Source organism: Lissotriton vulgaris, chromosome 11 (genome assembly GCF_964263255.1).
Source record: "Lissotriton vulgaris chromosome 11, aLisVul1.2, whole genome shotgun sequence".
Classification (NCBI taxonomy): Eukaryota; Metazoa; Chordata; class Amphibia; order Caudata; family Salamandridae; genus Lissotriton; species Lissotriton vulgaris.
Window position 1 is genome coordinate 1,067,262,443 of NC_141699.1, and position 19,668 is coordinate 1,067,282,110.

Here is a 19,668-nt window from a genome sequence, read left to right on the forward strand (position 1 = left end):
TTTTGTATCCTGATGATTTCGAGTCCGAAAGTGTTTTCGGCGTCGAAGGGGGCGGGCCGGACCCTGGCTTCAACTTTAATCCCGAAGGTTTCAGGTCGGAGCCCGTTTTCAGGCAGCGGGGCTCCGGGAGGCTTTTGAGTGTGTTTCGGTGCCGAGCAGACGACGGGGCGTAGGAAACATGTTCTCTGTACCGACCGTGGCCTGGAGGTGGGGGTTGGACCAGAGTCGCCTTCTTAGACTGAGGTTGAATTTGGGGCAAGGAAGGATCTGTACTCATGGTACGCTGGACTTGTGGGGTTTTGTTGTCCCCCTCGGAGCCGTAGTCAGAGATGGGATCCTGTTCTTCTTTGGCTCCCATGGCATCTCCGGCTTCTCTGTGCCGAATCCTCTCCGAAGAAGTCCGGAATGGAACTTGCGTGTTGACTCTGCATGCCGCTACGTCGAGCCTGGCGGTCGCGAAGCGTCTTCTTGGAGCGGAAAGCCTTGCACGTGTCGCCATCCTGTTCTCTGTGCTCCAGAGACAAGCACAGGTTGCACACTTTGTGCGAGTCGGTGCGCGCAAACTTTGCGTGGCACCGAGGGCTGAATTTGAATTGAGTCCGTTCCATCGACTGCGAGGCGGACCGACGCGTATAAGTTCGACTGCCTTCCATGAGCTTCCCGATCGAAAGAGGGTTTTTTTTTTTAGAAGTACATACGATACGTGGAGAATGGGATACACGATCGAAACAATACAGTCTTGCGCACTGAGGGAAACCGAAGATACAGTTTCGAACCAGAGCGCAGCAATTCACATCCGAACCTGATGGCGGAAAAAAACAATCTAACAATGGAGTCGATGCCCATGCGTACTTTCACCGAAAGTAAGAGTCACCTACCTCATCACTGGAAAAGACTTCTTCGGAGAAAAACAAACTGCAAACATCCGGACCCAACACTAGATAGCAGGAGTATGCAAAGCATGTGATCTACAGCTTACATGCCTCAAACCTGTATTTACTATTTACTCTTTTGGTGCTCGTAATCACTTTCATCAGCTTTGGTCTACTGATTATCGCAGCACATGTATTTTATACAAGAATAACGTTGGTTCAATAAATATATTGAAAACATCCCAGCGTTTACTCTGTATATTTCTCTGAGAAAAAAAGAGAATGAGTGACTGAGCGAAAAGTTCTGATCTGTTACCATGATCCCTGAGGGGACAGGGTTGTCATTTTCAGTGGTTGCCAGAAGCTATTCGCTCCCTGGCAGGGTTAGGGGGGATTATGATGGCACTGAGCTAGCTGGTCTTTAGGCAAAGGGGGTGCTTGGAATCAGTATAGGCACCTCATCCAAAGTTTTTGTCCAACAAACACGCAGATCCTACGGATTAGTGTGAACTACACAACACAAAGTTCAATGTGAGACAGATAACAGACATGACACGGGAGAAAGTGTGCAAGTTCCTAAACTGTGCCACCCTTATTCTAACCCTCATTGGACAAACAGAACAATTATTACTCCTAAATTTGTAGCACATGACCCAAATGAAGTGCACTGGGAACATATTACTATTAAATATCAGTACAAGCCCTTATTCTGACCAAAGCAACCAATTAACTTACTCCCATCATGCAACGGCACATGTTGGCATAGGCAACAGAGAAATTTGGCTCAGAAATGGCCTTCTCAAATATCAGATCAATGACCCCCTTCAGTCGCTCCTCCGTGTTGATGGGAAGGTCAGTAACCTGCTTCATCAACTGCTGGAACATTTGTGGAGTCAACTTGTCCAGAATACTGTGCACAGTATGGAAGAGTTCCTGTCAATTAGAAAAACACAAATTAGTAAACCTTTTTCTAACATCGGGAGTCACTTTTCTACACAATGCCCATCTGCCTTCCCCATTAGCCACCACAAGTGAAAGCGTTTTTTTACCTCTAACCTTAGTTTTGAAGCTTGAAACCATGCTTTGTGTGTTGTCCATTATTTCATCATCTAGTTTTTGACAAGAAAAAAGGCCAGACTTCAACCAGTAGTCTAGAATGGACCACAGCCACAAACCTAATGCTACAGGTAAGAAATTGTTGCCTCTCTGAAACACCAGCTATTTATCATGGAGACCTCATTAAACAGATGAACACCGTGACCCAATATCTGCAAACACAACAGGGATTCTCCCCCACTCTCCGTCAAAATAGCCCCGGTCCAGCTTGGTGCCTCAGGGAGTATGAGTGGGGGGTGCCAGCGCTTAAAAACACCTGCCAGGCCTCATGGACCCACGGCACAGTGACACACGGGTGGTTCGAACACAACCATAGGTTTACAAAAGAGCATCTCCCTCCTCCAAAACGGTTGCTCCCGAGTGATAAGGCCCCCGTGTGCCCCCCTCAGGAACTGCTCATCTACACTGCCATAACAGAAGCAATTGAGCTTGAAGGAGGACAGCAGCCTCGAGGCCAAGAACTTCAGTGAGTGCCAGCAACTGCATTGGGCGGGTCCACACATTTGATCTTTCATACCAGGCCTGGGAGTACGCAGACTAGTCACTGAACCAAAGCTCAGAGCTATTCCCTGACGTACTCAATCATGCTAATATGATAATGGCACACACGCTTCACAGAAGGCAGGCTAATATGGGGACATAAGGAATCTGAATGCAATCGCTTGGGCATTATTGAGGCCCATGCAGCAGGCATATTGCCTCTGGGGCCCACAGACCCCGGGTGCAGAGATAATCACTGGTGTGTGGACTCCACACAAACAGGAACTGGTGGGGCCACATACCTTGTCACTGTCGATTGCTTGGATTGTGACCCAGGGTGGGGCATCAGTCAAATAGCTGCGGCGAACCACGCAGATGATAAAGATACCCTAGGAACTTAGGGTCACCGTGTGTGCCCACCAGCCCAGATACAAACCATATCATGGGCAAGGACAAGCCACAGAGAGGGGTGCAAAAAATGAAAACGGATCACTACACAGTGCAGGAGGGGGCCTCGAGACCAGACCCCTCACGCAGGTCACCACTGGAGGACGACGCCATACAGCCGGAACCCACTGGAGCCCAAATCCTCGCAGCCATAGAGAGGCCTCCAGCTCAGCTGTTCAGGCAAAAATAGGCGCAATGTCACTGGATGTTGGACTGCTGCAGACTGACCTCCGCACTGTTGCAGAACGCTCCATAGCCACAGAAGTGTTAGTGAGCTACAAAACAAAGTCTCTACATTAAAGGCAATGCTCACAGACCTATCTCTCGAAACAATAGTCCTGTCATGCCGGGCCGAAGATGCAGAGGGGCGCTCCCGAAGGTGCAACCTGTGTTTTGTAGGATTCTCAGAGGGTGCAGATGGAAAAAAAAACAGAACTCTTTCTAGAGTGGTGGATCAAGGAGGCACTTCCCAAAGAGGAACTCTCTGCGATATTCGTAATTGAGCGGGTGCACCAATCGCTGATGGCACCACCACCACCAGGTGCCCTGCCAGGACCCTGATAGCAAAGATATTAAATTATAGAGACAGGGACTGCATCCTTAAGGCGGCTAGGCGCGAAGGAGATCTGGCCTTTGGAAATCAGGTAATTTGTATATTCCCAGATTACACCTGTTTGGTGCAGCAGCAGAGAGCATCTTTCAGTAGAGTGAAACAGAAGCAGCGGGCCATGAACATCCAGTACATGCTCCTCTATCCCATGAGCTGTAACAGAAGCTCCAGAAAAGTCTCACGATCAACACAATGAGTGGTGGTATGCAGGGACGGATCATTAGAATTAGTGAAGACAAACTCTGGCAGTGCAGACAGGTTTCCCAGAATGGATCGTTCAACGTAACAAGCTGAACGAGAGGCAGCAAAGGCCTTAGGGGAGGTAGTAATAGCCTCAAGCTCCAAAGCTAGCATGGGGGATGTAGTAGAGTACACTCCACAGCTGGAGGACCCTTGATTCGGGCACAGACCGGGGAAACACATATGGGAGGTTGAATAGGATACAGAACTAGAGAATGCGTAGCACCATCAGCCGGACTGGACTCCCATTCTGGATGGCCACTGCACCGTGGTGGGGCCAACCTACCTCACCTGAAGAGTGGATAGACTGAGATGGGCTACACCATCAGACAGGTGGACAACTTCCCTTCCCCCCAACTCTCGCTTTAATTCTTTCTGTACTGCTGTTTTCTTCTCTATATTCTTGATTTCAGTTTTCTCTATTATTGTCCTGCAGATCAGTACATCCTCCCCTCTCTGGATGCAAATTTGGTGCAAAAGTGTGAGTTCCCTGGAATGATAGTGGTATGTGTGGGTACCGTGGTTGGGGGGGCGCAACTGATGGACGCGTAGTAAGCCCGAGAAGTGCACTGGCCCTGACCTTGTGGAAGACATATTATGGATGGTTGTAAATTAAATGTATGTAGGTATGATGAAACTAATGATTCATACTATGTGTGTGTGTGTGTGTGTGTGTATATTGTGGATTATGCTATTTGGTTTATGTGGCAGGAGCGATGATGATTATATTTTTGTGAAGTTCAGGGGATGGGGTGGGGGGTGTAGGATTGGGGAATACAACAGGATGCACGCTTTATTGATTCAGTGGCAGCGATGGTGGCTGAACACTGACCGTACATACATTGGGTACGAGGGACACAGACTGGGAGAAATGGGACAGTATAAATTCATTACATGAAATGTGAGGGGGTTAAACTCATTTGTGAAATGCTATAGAATACAAACATACTTACGATGAAGGGGCACTCATGTTGCGATTCTGCAAGAGACACACCTATGAGACACCGAAATACAGAAGCTCCACAAGGAATGGAGAGGACAGTTATTTGCATCCACCTATTCCACATATGCTAGGGGTGTGGCAATCTGGGTGGCTCCACGGGTCCCATTTAAATTACAGAAGTACGAGGCAGATGTGAAAGGCAGATATGTGCTCGTGCATGGTGAGCTCAATGGAGCGGAGGTGTGCCTGATGAAAATCTATGCTCCAAACATAGACAATGGTGACTTCTTCAGCATCATAGAAAAGCTACTCCTCCCCTACATTGGGATGCCACTATTATGGGCAGGGGATTTTAATTGTGTATTGGATGGCGCGCTAGACAGGCACCCACCGAAACACCATAGTAAACCCCCACATGTCGACTGATTTAAGAGACGTGATGAGCTGACTACATGGCATAGACATTTGGCGTGAAACACATGCGGGTGAACGGGGTTACACTTGTTACACACAGGCGTGCAAGGTTTCTAGTAGGCTCGATCGTTTCCTACTTTCTCGGGAGGCATGTGGAGCTGTATCACAAACCAAACTGCTTGGCTGTTTTCTGTCAGACCATGCCCCGGTAATGTTGGAGCAGGGACCAGAGCGACTTAGACCGAGGGTCCCACTGTGGCGCTTGCGACCAGATAGTTTGAGTGACGTGATATTCCGAGAGGAACTCAGGGAGAGCATTACAGATTACCTAGGCATGAATTGGCTGACCACAAACAGAGGTGTGGGATGGGACACGCTTAAAGTGGTCACCCAAGGGGAATGCCTGTCTAGAGTGGGGGTACAAGGAGGCGAGTAGAAAAAGGACAACTGCGGAGGATAGCCTGACTAGACTCCAAAGCTGGAAGCAGACATCAGAACCAGACTGCAATTCTCTCCTCCAAGCACAGAGAGGGGTTGGGGAGATATGGGATAGGTTAGATTGCCTGGTCAGATTTATTTATTTCTTTTATTTATACAGGATTTGTAATGCGCATGGCTGCCTCAGCGACGAGGTGTCCCAGCGCAACCAGAGACCAGACAAGGGAAAGGGAGACACAGCAAGCAACAAATATCAGGTCAGATAGTGGGGAACAACCAAGTTTTTAAGGACTTCCGAAATGTCAGAAGATTGGGGGTAGCTTGAATGCTTACTGGAAGGGAATTCCACAGTTTGGCTGCCAGAAGGCCAAACAAACGACCTCCTGCCCTTGCTTTCTTAACTCGAGGGACACAGACCAGACCCTGGTTAGCCGAACGCAGTGCGCGTCTGGGCAAATAGGGCTTCAGTAACCCTGATAACCCCATTGGGGCTTGAAGCCACATAATTTTATGCGCAATGCATAATACCTTAAACTGAATGCGGGCTTCGATTGGCAGCCAGTGCAGCTTCAAAAGCACCCGGGCCACTGAGTGAGATCTTGGGAGTGCTACCAGCATACGCGCTGCCACGTTCTGGACCCTCTGCAGACGCTTGATGCTAGCTTTATTGGCACCTAAATATAAGGCGTTGCCATAATCAAGCCTCGCAAGAATGGAAGCCTGCAAGAAGGTTTGACGTACCTTGGGAGGAAAGAAGCGAAGCAAGGGCTTCAGTCCTCTCAAAAGCCCAAAGCACACTGTGGCTACAGCTCTTGTCTGCTTATCGAATGTTAGTCCAGTATCGAACCAAACACCCAAGTTCTTTACCGTCTCCTTCGGTGACGGCGCAGGTTTCAGATGATCAGGCCATCATTGCTCTGACCAGAGCTCCTGGTCATCTCCAAACAATAAAATCTCGGATTTGCTGGCATTTAGTTGAAGGCAATTAGCCTTCATCCAGTCCGAGATAGTTGATAGATCCTCCTTAAAATTCTCCATATTGGTACGGCATTTTTAGAGAAAGTGATCACCAGCTGGGTGTCGTCTGCATATGACACCAAGGACAGCCCCCTGCCTCTGGCCACTTCCGCCAAAGGTCCCACATACAGGTTTGAATAAAAGTGGGCTCAGGATGGAACCTTGAGGAACCCCCCGTCCCAGGGCATGCACCTGGGAATGGAACAGTGGCACAGACACTTGGAACGACCGCCCAGCCAAAAATGACCGATTCCACTCCAGGGAAACATCCCTAATGCCAATCCTCCAGAGACGTTGAAGAAGGATTTCATGTGACACCGTATCAAATGCGGCAATTAGGTCCAACAGGACCAAGGTCGCAGAGTTACCTAGATCCAACCTGCTACGGATGGATTCCGTGACCGCAAGAAGAGCTGACTCCGTGCTGTGGTGGGGGCGAAACCCATGTTGGGATGGGTCAAAGATGTTATGCTCATCGATATAATTAGATGGAATTTACATGTGCCTCCACCACTTTTGCCATAAAAGGGAGCTGAGATATAGGGCGATAGTTGCCTGGATCGTCCGGGTCAAGTGATGGCTTTTTTAGCAATGGAATTATTTTAGCATGCTTCCACGCCCTTGGGACGGAGGCTGATTTCAGTGAAAGGTTGACCAGTTCTAGAGCCACCGGGGAGATGAGAGGTTGGGCGAAAATACCTCGCCGCCAGCAGGTCAGCTGGTGCGCCTGACTTGATTTTAGCACTTAAGATCTCAAACTCCTCAGGCGACAACAATGGCAGGGATAACAAGCCATTATTCACCCCATTGTCTGACCCTGCTAGCACAGCGTTTTCAGTGGGGGTGTTCCCTGTAGAGAGGCCCTGGTAAATCAACTACACTTTTTCCACAAAGTGGAGAGCTAAAGCCTCGCAATGATGATTGGACACTACAGGGGAGATACTGGTCAGACCTGCACTCTTCATACATATTTTTAAGCAATTTAAAGATGGTTTTGGTAGGGTTGGAGCTTGTCAGGATTTTATCGCAACAAACTCTGCCCGTGTTTTGAGGATAAGCTTTTGATAATCCTCGACTGCCCCTCGATATACAGCTTTGTCCGACAGCTCATAAGAGTGACGCCAGGCACGTTCCAATTGCTTGCACCCCTTCTTTTCCTGCTTTAGTAGATCTGTGAACCAAGTATTAGATGGCCCACGTCCCTTACCTCCCCGCTTTGCTGGAATGCAGCTATCCAGACCAGCTACCAGCCAGTCCTAAAAGCACGCATGCGCCTCCTCGATATCTGTGGGAAGCTGGGGTCTATGTTCCGCTAACCGTGCGGCAAGCACCTCCCGGTCTAGCTTATGCCATGGCCGTTTTGCCACCACAGCAGGACGAACCACGTCAGCTCTACTCTGCCACAGTAGAGAGAATGGAATTACTGAATGATCAGTCCATGTCAGCGGGACCAGTGAGAGGGTTTTTAAGCATCCAAGATTGGAAAAGATGGGGTCAAGCAGATGCCCGGCCACATGAGTGCCCTCCGACACCAGCTGCGGTAGCTGAAAAGCTTCTAGATCTGCTAAGAAGTTAGAGATCTCAGCCTTTTCTTCCAACTCGAGGTGCAGGTTAAGATCCCCCAAAATGGTAAAATTTGCCGCTTTGCTAGCCATAAGTCCAATTTTATTCGCTTGATCTTCGCGAAAATTCCCGGAATGCCCAGGGGGTTTATAGATTAAAAGACCTGACATGATCAGATTGCAGCTAAGCTTTATTTTGAAGAGAGCGTTCTCACAGCCCGCAATATCTTCCTTCACCAGATTGACAGCAAATGTAACTTTAGCTATCACCGCAATGCCCCCCCGCTTCCCCCCTCTCTATTGAAATAATATATCGTATAGCCGTCAGGAAGGGCAAGCCCTGGCTTTGCCACTGTATCCTGGGTCAACCAGGTTTCTGTGAGAAACAGGACATCAGGGGCCTCAGCTATTAAGAGATCAAAAACATATGCATAATGACTCACCAAAGAGCGACAGTTTAAGCTAAGGAGATTGAATTTGGTGTAACTAGAAGGACAAATAACCTGCACCTCAGAGTTGACCTCAAAGGCGCAGAGTTTACACACAAAGTATGGCTCCTGAAAGGCCCAAGGTGCTGATGGGCACCTAGTGGCCAGACCCTAAAGGTTGGCGCAGGTATACCTGAGAGCGACGCCATTGGGAGAAGCAGGGGTCCTGGCATCTGCCGTCGTCCCGGCGCGGACGCGCCCGCTGCGCGTGTCCACATTTATGCTAAACCGGTAGATGAGGCAAGCGAGGCCACAACAACTGGCCCGCTGACCCTACGCCTCCTACCAAGATGGCGGGACCGCTCCAGCCACCCCAGAGATTAGCAGCCGAATGTCCGGACCTCCACCAGGTACCAAACACCCAGTACCCCTCCCGCACTTCCCTCCTTAATTTAGCAGCTCAGGCAATTCGAACCAGATAAAAAACGGCGAAAAACAAATACGAACAACACGAAATTTAAAATTGGCAATTACATGAAATAGTAGCAGCAATGTAAATTAAAATAAGCAATTTGCTAAAACTAGCTCCCGGCTCAAGTCTCAGGAGTCTGGTGGCCGCGCGGGCGCCTTTGTGTCCACTTTTATGCTAAACCGGTAGACGAGGCAAGCGAGGCCGCAACAACTGGCCCGCTGACCCTACGCCTCCTACCAAGATGGCGGGACCGCTCCAGCCACCCCGGGGATTAGCAGCCTAATGTCCGGACCTCCACCAGGTACCAAACAGCCAGTACCCCTCCCGCACTTCCCTCCTTAATTTAGCAGCTGAGGCAATTCGAACCAGATCAAAAAGGCGAAAAACAAATAGGAACAACACGAAATTTAAAATTGGCAATTACATGAAATAGTATCAGCAATGTAAATTAAAATAAGCAATTTGCTATAACTAGCTCCCAGCTCAAGCCTCAGGAGGCCGCGCGGGCGCCTTTGTGTCCACTTTTGATGCAAGTATCGCCAGTTGCTCCATAGAGAAGGTGAAGATTTAAGAAGTAATTGCCTTGGTTACTGAAGCGGGAGCGTCCTTTCCCTGCATATACTCACACTAAGGCACCAAGATGGAACCATAGCCACCACACAGGTGAATGTCAATTCTGTGCTGTTCAATCATGTAGCCAAGATATACCATGAGGTCCCAGGGTCCATGCCGTCTGATGGGGGGTGGAGGGAGTACCTGTCGGGTGTTCCCCCCTCCTTCGCATCACTGAGGAACAGAGGAAGGGACTAGAGGCAGCTCTCCAGGTGGAGGAATTACGGGAGGTGCTACAAAGCATGGCCCGCTGTAAATCACCAGGCCCGGAACGAATCCTGAAGGAATTCTACCAGACATATGCTGATTTGCTACTCCCACACCTGCTGGAGACTTTACAGGAGGCAAAATAGGTGCTAAGTTTGCAGCAATCTATGAGGTGTTGTGCCCAGGTGGCACTAGGACCCTGCAAGGCGAGGGTCAGGGACAAGGGACACCGGACACCACATCCGGTCAGGGGAGGGATCAGGGGACACACGAGGACCGGACCTCAGGGCGAGAGGTCGCAGGACATGGGGCGCTGTACGACAGACCATGATTGAAATGCAATAAAGATTACCAAGTAACACCACAACGTCTGGCGTGTGTTCTGTGGGTCCAGGGAACACGACATCTGGCGACGAAGGCGGGATCCGAATCCAGTGTGCAGAAATCGCGATTTGAAAACCAGGAGCCCACCCTGGATCGCGTCGTGGTCAAGAGGAAGACGGAAGAGTGAAGCGCCATTGAAAAGTCAGCAGCGACGTGGGAGCCCACCCTGACCGCCGCGAACGAAGAAGCAACGAATCCGGTAAGCGCCAGCCAAAGAGCGCAAGCTTCGAAGAATTAAAAAACCAGCGCGAGCTCTCGCGAGAGTCTCGGCGGCCATATTGGGGCCAGGCGCGAGGGCCAATAGGAACGAAGGATCAGCGCGGCAGCCATCTTAAAGTCAGGCTGCATTGCGATTGGCCGCGAAGTCCTGCGAGAAGACGGCGGCCATCTTAGAGTCAGGCTGTCTAAGCCAATAGGAACCAAGAACGAGCGCGGCGGCCATTTTGAGGCCAGGCAAAGCGCGAAGAAGAAGATATTTGCCATAAAATTGTGGAAAAGCACTGGCAAGGACAACGAAAGTGGGTGGAAAGAATGTTTTAAAAGAAAATAAAGAAATAAAGAGGAAATAAAGAACAATAAAGAGAGAAGGAAGGGCAAAACAATAGAGAGCACCACCTACAAGGAAAAGAGACAAGACAAAAGAACAAAGGAGGGAGTGCAAATGGCAGACCCAAAACCAAGTGCTCAATATAGGAGGCCACTACCATTTAGCTTAGCTGAACCACAGACTGGGATCAGATCGGAGAAATGGGTGAGACGTTTTGAAAACTACATCGATGCCACTGATGTGACAGCGGCCAAGAAGCGAGGACTGTTCATAAATTTAGTTGGAGACGAAATCGAGGATTTGCTAGTGACCCTGCCAAAAGATGACATTGACACATATGACAAGCTAAAGAGGTGTCTAACGGCCAAATGTGACCCACAAAGAAACGTGGACTTTGAGAGGTATAGCTTCATGATCGCGTTCCAACAGGCGGAGGAGTCCCTGGATGAATTCGCAACGAGGCTGCGGAAACTGGTCACCCACTGCGAATTCGACAAGTTCGACAATGAGCAGGCAATAAGACTGCGCATTATTGAGGGATGCCGCGACACAGAATTTAGAGCAAGGGTACTAAAAGAACCAATCTCCCTAGAAAACATCCTTGCACTAGGAAGGGCGGAAGCAAGAGCGACTGCCCACGCAAAAGAGATGGAACGAGGCAAGACAGAGGAGGAGAACAGATACAACGAATAACCCGTAACAATCGGCCAGGAAACTGGAGGAAAGACAGAGGAGACCAGGCAGTGAAGAAGCAACCGGAGGGAACATGCTACAGATGTGGACTGGAGTTTCCACACAGAGGGCAGTGCCCAGCATTCGGACAGACATGCCGCAAATGCAACTGGCGAAATCATTACGCCAGCGTGTGCCAAGGGACACAATTTAGAAATGACCGGGGAAGACCTGGAAGAGCACGGATGCCAACTAGCAGACACATCAGGCATGTGGAAGCAGGAGTGAGAAGCTCTTCTGCAGAGTCAGGGGAAGAAAGTGAGGAAGATAGAACAGAACGGCTGTACCTCATGACAAATGTCCACACAGAATCAGAAGAAGAAGAAGAAGAAAGTGAAGAGAGAATATGTCTGGTGGACAAAAAGAAAATAAAAAAGACTGAATCGGTAACAATCAATGTAGGGCCACACGAAACGAAGTTCGTTTTGGACAGCGGAGCGACGTGCAACATCATGTGCGTTTCCGAGTACAAAAGAATGAAGGTGCAACCAACCCTGAAGCCATCGAGAGTACAAGTATTCACATGGGGGCGAAGACACCAGTAATCAATTTGGGAAAGTTCAAAGAAGATCTACAATACAAGGATCAAAGGCTGAGAGAAGAAATACATGTGCTCAAAGGGGACATTCCTGCGCCATGTCTTTTGAGTAACGTCACGGCTCAAGTAATGGGGCTGATGGACATGACTTACAACATGTCGAGCAGGGAAAACATTCTGAAAGAATACCCAAAACTGCTAAAAGGACTAGGAAAACTAAAGGGACGGCAGATAACACTGCACATTGATGAGACGATCAGGCCAGTTGCACAACACCACAGGAGAGTGCCCATACACCTGCAGCCACAAGTGGCCGAAGAACTGGAAGAGCTCCTAAAACAGGACATAATAGAGCCCGCAGATGGCCCGACACCATGGGTATCGCCAATAGTAGCTGTCCCAAAGAAAGACAAATCAAAAATAAGAATCTGTGTGGACATGAGAATCCCAAATAAAGCAATTGAGCGAGAGCATCATCCTGGACCACATTTGGACGACATGATTAGCTGTCTCACAGGCACAAGAAGATTCTCGAAACTAGATCTATGCAAAGGGTACCACCAACTGGAACTAGACCCTCAGTCGCGATACATCACGACGTTCTCCACTCATCTAGGCCTGTTCAGGTACAAGCGTCTGAGCTTCGGGATCTCATCCGCAGCAGAAATCTTTCAAGAGACAATACGACAAATAATAAGACCGGTCAACAACAGCCTAAATTACAGCGACGATATCCTGGTGTTCAGAAAGTCAGACGAGGAGCATGACCAAGCACTCAGAGAAGTGTGCTCGCAACAAGAGAATGAGGGTCTGACACTCAACGAAGAAAAATGCGAACTGGGGCGAAGCGAACTCGTATTTTTCGGCCACATCTTTTCCAAAAGAGGAATGAGGCCGGATCACAGCAAGGTGGAGACCTTAGAAAAGGCGAGGAAGCCCACCGATGTGGCGGAAGTAAGGTCGTTCCTAGGGCTAGCAAGCTACTGCGCGCGCTACATCAAAGAATTTGCCACTGTAAGCGCCCCACTACGAGAGCTGACAAAGCAAGGACAGAGCTTCGTGTGGACAAACGAGTGCGACAAAGGGTTCGAAGAAATAAGGAAAGCTGTGACGGCGGTGGATCACCTAGCATACTTTGACCCCAAACTGTGCACAGAACTAACTGTGGATGCGAGTCCAGTCGGACTAGGTGCAATTTTGGCACAGCATCAACCAGGAAAAGACTCACCAAGAAACATAGTGGCCTATGGGAGCCAGAGCCTGTCAGACATTGAGAAGGGATATTCCCAGCCCGAGAAGGAGAGTTTGGCAGTGGTATGGGCCTGCGAACACTACCACATGTTCATTTACGGGAAGCCCTTCACAATAATAACGGATCACCAGGCGCTGATAACGATATACGGTAACCCGAATGCAAAAATACCGCCAAGGATAGAAAGATGGGGGATCAGGTTAATGGATTACAACTTCAAGATAATCCACAAGCCCGGATTTATGCCAATATTTATATGGAAAATTTCGAAAGATCACACATATATGCCAACACCAACTTCAATGAGAAAATCAAAATGTACGTCAGATACATTGACGATTTGTTCATAATATGGACGGACTCCAAAGAAAGTCTAAATCAATCTCTACTTGAGCTCAACACCAAAGACGAGCGGATTAAGCTCACGTGGCAAATCAGCGATAAAGAAATAACATTCCTGGATGTTAAGATAAAGGTCACACAACAAGGTTTTACCACAGACCTTCACAGAAAAGACACTGACCGTAATAATACACTTCACTACACTAGTTTCCACCAGGGATCTCTCAAAAAACACTTGCCATTCTCCCAAATGTTGCGTGCCAAACGCATAGTGTCTGATGAAAATACTTACCACCAACGCATTAGGGAAATGCATGAACGTTTTGTGGATAGAGGTTACCCCCAACAAATCATCAAGGAAGCTGAAACTCGAGTGTCTAAAATTACAAGGCAGAAAAGCTTGACTAGAACTCCTCAAAACACAGAACAACGTATGGTACTTGTCTCCAAATATTCAACAGCGAGCTTGGCCTATAAAAGAATCATACTTCAACATTGGCCCATACTACAAATGGAACCCGACTTTCGGGACATGTTTCAAAATCCTCCTTTATTCGCATACACTAGGAGTAAAAACATCAAAGAAATCCTTTCCAAACCGACTCCCACGCCTAAACCGTATAAAGGAACTCAACCTTGCTTTAATTGCAGCCACTGTAATTGTATAATCAAGGGTAATACTATCAGACACCCCATGAAGGGACATGCCATCCAACTTCAAGTAAATGCCACCTGTAACTCAGCCAACTTAATTTACGCTCTAAAGTGCCCCTGCGGTAAATTATATATTGGCAAGACTGAACGCAAAATTAAAACGTGTTTGAACAAACACAAATCGAACATACGCCTTAAACAGGAGAAATCAAACATTGCCTCACACTTTGCTGAAGCTCGCAACACCATCGCACAACTCCAATTTATCATCTTGGAAACCATGATCCCTTAAGAAGGGGTGGACAACCGTAAGACTCTCCTCAGAAGAGAACTTGAATGGACTTACCGTCTACAGACTCTTAAACCATATGGTTTAAATGACCGCACTGAATACAGTTGCTATTTGTAATTTTATTGTAATTTTATTGTATTTCATTTGTTCTGCATTGCTCTTTGAACCTTGCATCCTTTTCACCGACTTTCCCCCCACTTTCATTCACTATTCAACTGTGGCTCACACACACCACTATAACATGGCGCCAGTTTAACCCTATTTTTTTTCACTCACACAGTAGTCCTTTGTCTATTACCTGTTTTCACCTCGGGCAACTTTTAAATCCCACAACACACCCCTAACTGATTGTCACAACGCTACGCGTTTGCCCAAACTCGTTGAGGTAGCGATCGCTACCATCACCGACACCAAGTAAGTTTTTATCTCGTAATCACCTGCAACTTTAAGCGTAAGCGCTTGCATGTTTACCAATCGTGTCTTTCACTCGAATTACAGTTTAAACCCATGCACGTCCTGCATGTCGCCTTATACCCCATCACGTTTCCCATCACCGATGTATAGTTCACAAACCGACACAATCCTGTATTTATTATCCCTAACACTGAGCACTTTGCACACGCCGAAAAGCACGTTCTTATCACTGTGAGCTCTCATTCCGTTCGTCTTCCTTTCAGCTCTCCGTGAAAAAGGGCTTTCCGCCCGAAATGCATTGGAGTTGTTTAATCGCATTATGGCAATCTTAACGAGTTGAACATATGACTGATATGAAGTAAATATCTTCGAACCTTCTTTCAAACAACACTGTTTCAAAAAATAAAACCAGACTTTGAACAATCTTTTTGAATCATGGATATGATCATGTACGGTGTGCCTCACTTGGGGATGTATTAGCACTTCGTGCGTACACCACTAGCTTATGTTATTTACGTGTTTTGACGGAAACACCACCCACAAGTGCACCCTAAGTTTCTTGAACTTCTACACAAACTCTACCAAGACTTTCTATAACAAACATAGCAGTGCACCACCCATACCCCATTTTTGCATAATAGTTATATACATTTGTCAGTCGGAAGAGGCGATCCCAGTGCTCTAGGGGTTACTGACATCCTTTGTTTCAGGGTCCGGCCTGCATATTAATCATCAGAAATCGGTACTATTCCCGTTGGCTGCCCTTGCGTGCAGTGAACCACAGGACCTACCCGAGGTGGGATTTGGTTGGGAAAGTGACCATTTTAGATACCTAGGCATACAGGTAGCCCACCAGCCGGAATCTCAATACACATTAAACATTGGTAAAGTCCTAACGGGCCTAAAAGAGTCAATTCAATTCTGGAACAAGCACCCCCTCTCGGTAATAGGTAGGGTAGCTTTGGCAAAAAGGGTGATGCTGCCTCGTTGCCTGTACATATTGCAGAACTCCTTTTGTGGCATCCCGAAATCCACATTTGATACCCTGAACAGTCTCCTAATCTCACTGGTATGGGCCGGCGGACAAAGCAGAGTAAAATTGGAGACACTTAAATTAGACATGGATTCCGGGGGTTTGGGCCTCCCACATTTTAGACTTTATTATATAGCGGGATCATTGCATTATGAGGTCCAGTGGTGCATGGACAAGCGCACGGTGGACAAGGAGGTACTGGGGGAGTGGAGTAGCGGGTCAAAACTGCCGAGATATCTTATGATGAGCTCGGGGGCCCCCAGAGACTGCCCACATATAATACGACGGGTGGCAGAGGCCTGGGAACAGGCAGTCACCCTGGTCCTCCGCAGGGCTCCCTAAGCCCGGGATCTCCCACTCAAATGGCTACAGGGATTTAAAGAAATTCAGACAGCCATGAACATCACGAAATGATACGAAGGGGGATGTGTGACGGCTAAAGACAAGTACCTAAATAGGACCTCCCTTACATTTAATGAGGCAAAAGAATGGCTCCAAATCCCAAGAGGACCTTTTTTGCACAACGCAAAAGTCTTGTGCACAGTCCGTGAGATATGGACCTCGTTCCCAGAGAAACCGCAGGAGTCCCGCACGCTGGTAAAAGATGGCTTATCTGCCGAATTTACATGGCACTGGAAGAGGATCGAGCGATTGACTTGTCTGTAGCCAGAGGAAGATGGGAGGCGAACTTATCGTCCCCACTAACAGATGGAGAGTAGAGGAGGGCATTGGCACAGGTGGCAGAGGTAGCTAGTAATGCCAGGTTCAAAGTCACCCAGTTCTATCATCTACACAGCACATATCTGACCCGGCAGCGATTGGCGCAGTTCACCCCAGGCAATCCTCAGCATGCCCACGATGCAGTACTGACCCCGCTATATTCTACAGAAGGAAGAGGTGTGGCGCCGGGCTAGGGCGACTGACTCCGAAATCTGGGGATCACGGTTCGATCCCCAGCACCATGTGACTCTGGGCAATAGCTTGCTTAATCTTCCCGACGGCCCCACAGCGCCTAGAGACCCTAACGGGTGATTGTGCGCTTTACAAATGTGGATCATTATTATTATTATTACATTTCTTCACATGATCTGGAGTTGCTTACGTTTGCAAACATATTGGTGTCAGGTGACACAGCAGTGCGAATGGAGGTTTCCTAAAACAGTGCCAATTGAGTGTCCTGCCGATACCAAAAAAGGGGACACAGATACATCACAAGTTAGCGCTTCTAGGCTTGATTCTGGCAAAACATAGAATTCCAATACATTGGATCCTATCCACTCCCTCCACACTAGATAAATGGAGGGTGGACATGCAGGAGTTGAGTCGTGGCCAAATAGTGTAGACTCAGGGTGTTGAGAGTTGATGAGAATGCAGAGAGACCTAACGGAGTAGGGACAAATGTTGGAAGGAATGTCGCTGACAGCAGACCAGAAAGAAAGTGAGGTCGAACCCACACAATACCTAGAATCACATCCCACCGGCACCCAACATAAAAAAGGGATTGGCCCTTTCACCCAAAACGTAAAACATGATACGCCATTTTCCGCGAAGGTCAGACCCTAGATACATTTTATACTCATCACAGTCGCTGCCATAGGTTTCTCTTGTTTATTAGTTTACTTATTGTCATATTTACATTCTTTTTACTCTAATCTATAATACTGATGATCATTGCTATGTACAGTGATCCGCTGGGTAAGTTGAGGCGGAGTACACCGTCAAGGCCTACGATAAACTTTAAAAATATACCAATACGTGCGATAAGCTGTCACTCTTAGGATGTGGAAAGTAATAATTGGTGCTATATGGTATAGCAATGATGTGCTACAACATACATATGACGGATCTGCAATGTGATACTGTGCAATGTCATTAATAAAGACAAGTTTAAAAAAAAAAGTCTCGTAAATAATTCTATCATTGACAGATGTTTGTGTGTCATTGATGATCCTTCTGTCAAAAGGGTTGTCCTCGGCACTGTTGCCAACCAAGTTGTCGCAAAGAGATTGCCGCCTCTGTCACAGGTATGATCCAAGCATGTGAATCTATGAAAGATCCAATACTGGAAAATAATGGTTCCTAGTAGAGTAACCAATTATATGACAGCACATGACATTAAGCTATTTTTTAATAGAATAAATCGCAAAATAGAATTTGTAATAGATGTGACATCTGCGATCCTTCCATCGAAGGGGCTGTCGTTGGCACAGTCATCAACAAAGTTGTCTCAGTCGACGTTGTCATATTCAACATTGTCATTATCAAAGCTGTCCTCGGGCCTGTCATAATCGTGGGGTAGAAGCCATTTTCGATGGTGTTTTCTTTGTCAAAGGGGTAGTCAAGGATCTGTCTATCGACAGCAGCTTAGATTTCTGCTTATTCTGAGCCTTTACCTTAAATGGACAAGAAGGTTCAGAATAAGTCTTCTGGAGACTTGTCTCTTTCTTTATGTGATGTTCTGAGGTCTGGGATGTAGAAGTGTGTGGTTTAGGGAATGACCCTTCAGTTCTTTTGTGCCCTTTTATATTTTTATTTATTTATTTATTATTTAAGCTTATTAAGGGCGACAGCTACCAAAAAAGGGTTTCCCGGCGCTAGACAGGCAAGATACTTGGGAGTCACCAATTCAACAATTACTAGAGATTATTGATTAAAAAGCCAGGTCTTAAGGCTCTGCGAAAACGGACATAGTTGGTTTCCATACAGATACTCAAGGGCAAGGAGTTCCAGAGAGTAGGGCCTAAGAAAGCAAAAGACCGGCCTCCCATTCTGGCGAGTCTTACTCTGGGCACAATAAAGTAGGCAGAGTGCGAGGATCTTTTCTCTCCAACTTCCCCGAAGGTTCACCCTGAGGAAAACATTTAGGATAACCTTCTTGAGAATGACTTCTTTTGTGCGTTTTGTCAGTCTTTTTTAAGATTGCCTTTCCAAGTTGTGCATTTCACTGGCTTTAATCTTTTGAATTAAAACACAATGGGAGTCCAGCAGGAGCCAGTAGCCAAACCATCTACTTATCACTTCCTAACTAATACAAATCATAAATACGTACATCTGGTTAAAAAGGAAAGGAAGCAAAACGTGTGAGTGTATGCAAAAAAGATTTCTTATTTAGGACGAGAACTCTCATCCACCCAAAGGTGACATGCTCCACTGTGCAGCATGACAAGCTGGGCCCATCACAAGCACCGCGGCGCACGGCCCCTCCCCCCCGCACCGCGGGGGAATTAGCCCCGCTTGGAAGGGGTTAAACAGATGTACCTTTATGTGATTTCCTTCAATCCTTTGAAGCCATAGTAGTATTCTAGCTTTTCTGACCTGAAGTGTCTTTGCAAAGAAAGTGTGACAGATCTTGCACTGCTTAGGTGTATGGGAATGGTGCTGACAATAAATACACTTCTTGTGGGGATCTTCAGGAAAAAAGCCTTAGCTTCCCACAGCATCCACAAGGTCTGAAGAGACCTTTTTTTAAATACATTTTTTCTGCCATGATTCCAGTCAGGAAAGGTCACCCAGAGGCGAGGCAGGTTGCTGTAGCGGAAAGTATTGAAAAATTCTAAAATAGGTTTCTCCAAGGAAAATAGGTGCATAGCTGAGGGACACTCCCTTCACATGACTTGTGGTA

The 19,668-nt window shown here is 47.5% G+C and overlaps 1 protein-coding gene across 1 annotated transcript in view; it reads right to left on the reverse strand.

Annotated features, from left to right (window-relative positions):
• Positions 1-19,668, reverse strand: part of LOC147684091 (uncharacterized) — a 224,995-nt gene that overhangs the window by 164,246 nt on the left and 41,081 nt on the right. Inside the window, exon 3 of the mRNA XM_086944452.1 lies at positions 1,608-1,805. Within this exon, the coding sequence (XP_086800578.1) occupies positions 1,608-1,805 (198 nt within the window). The remainder of the gene's footprint in view (positions 1-1,607; positions 1,806-19,668) is intronic.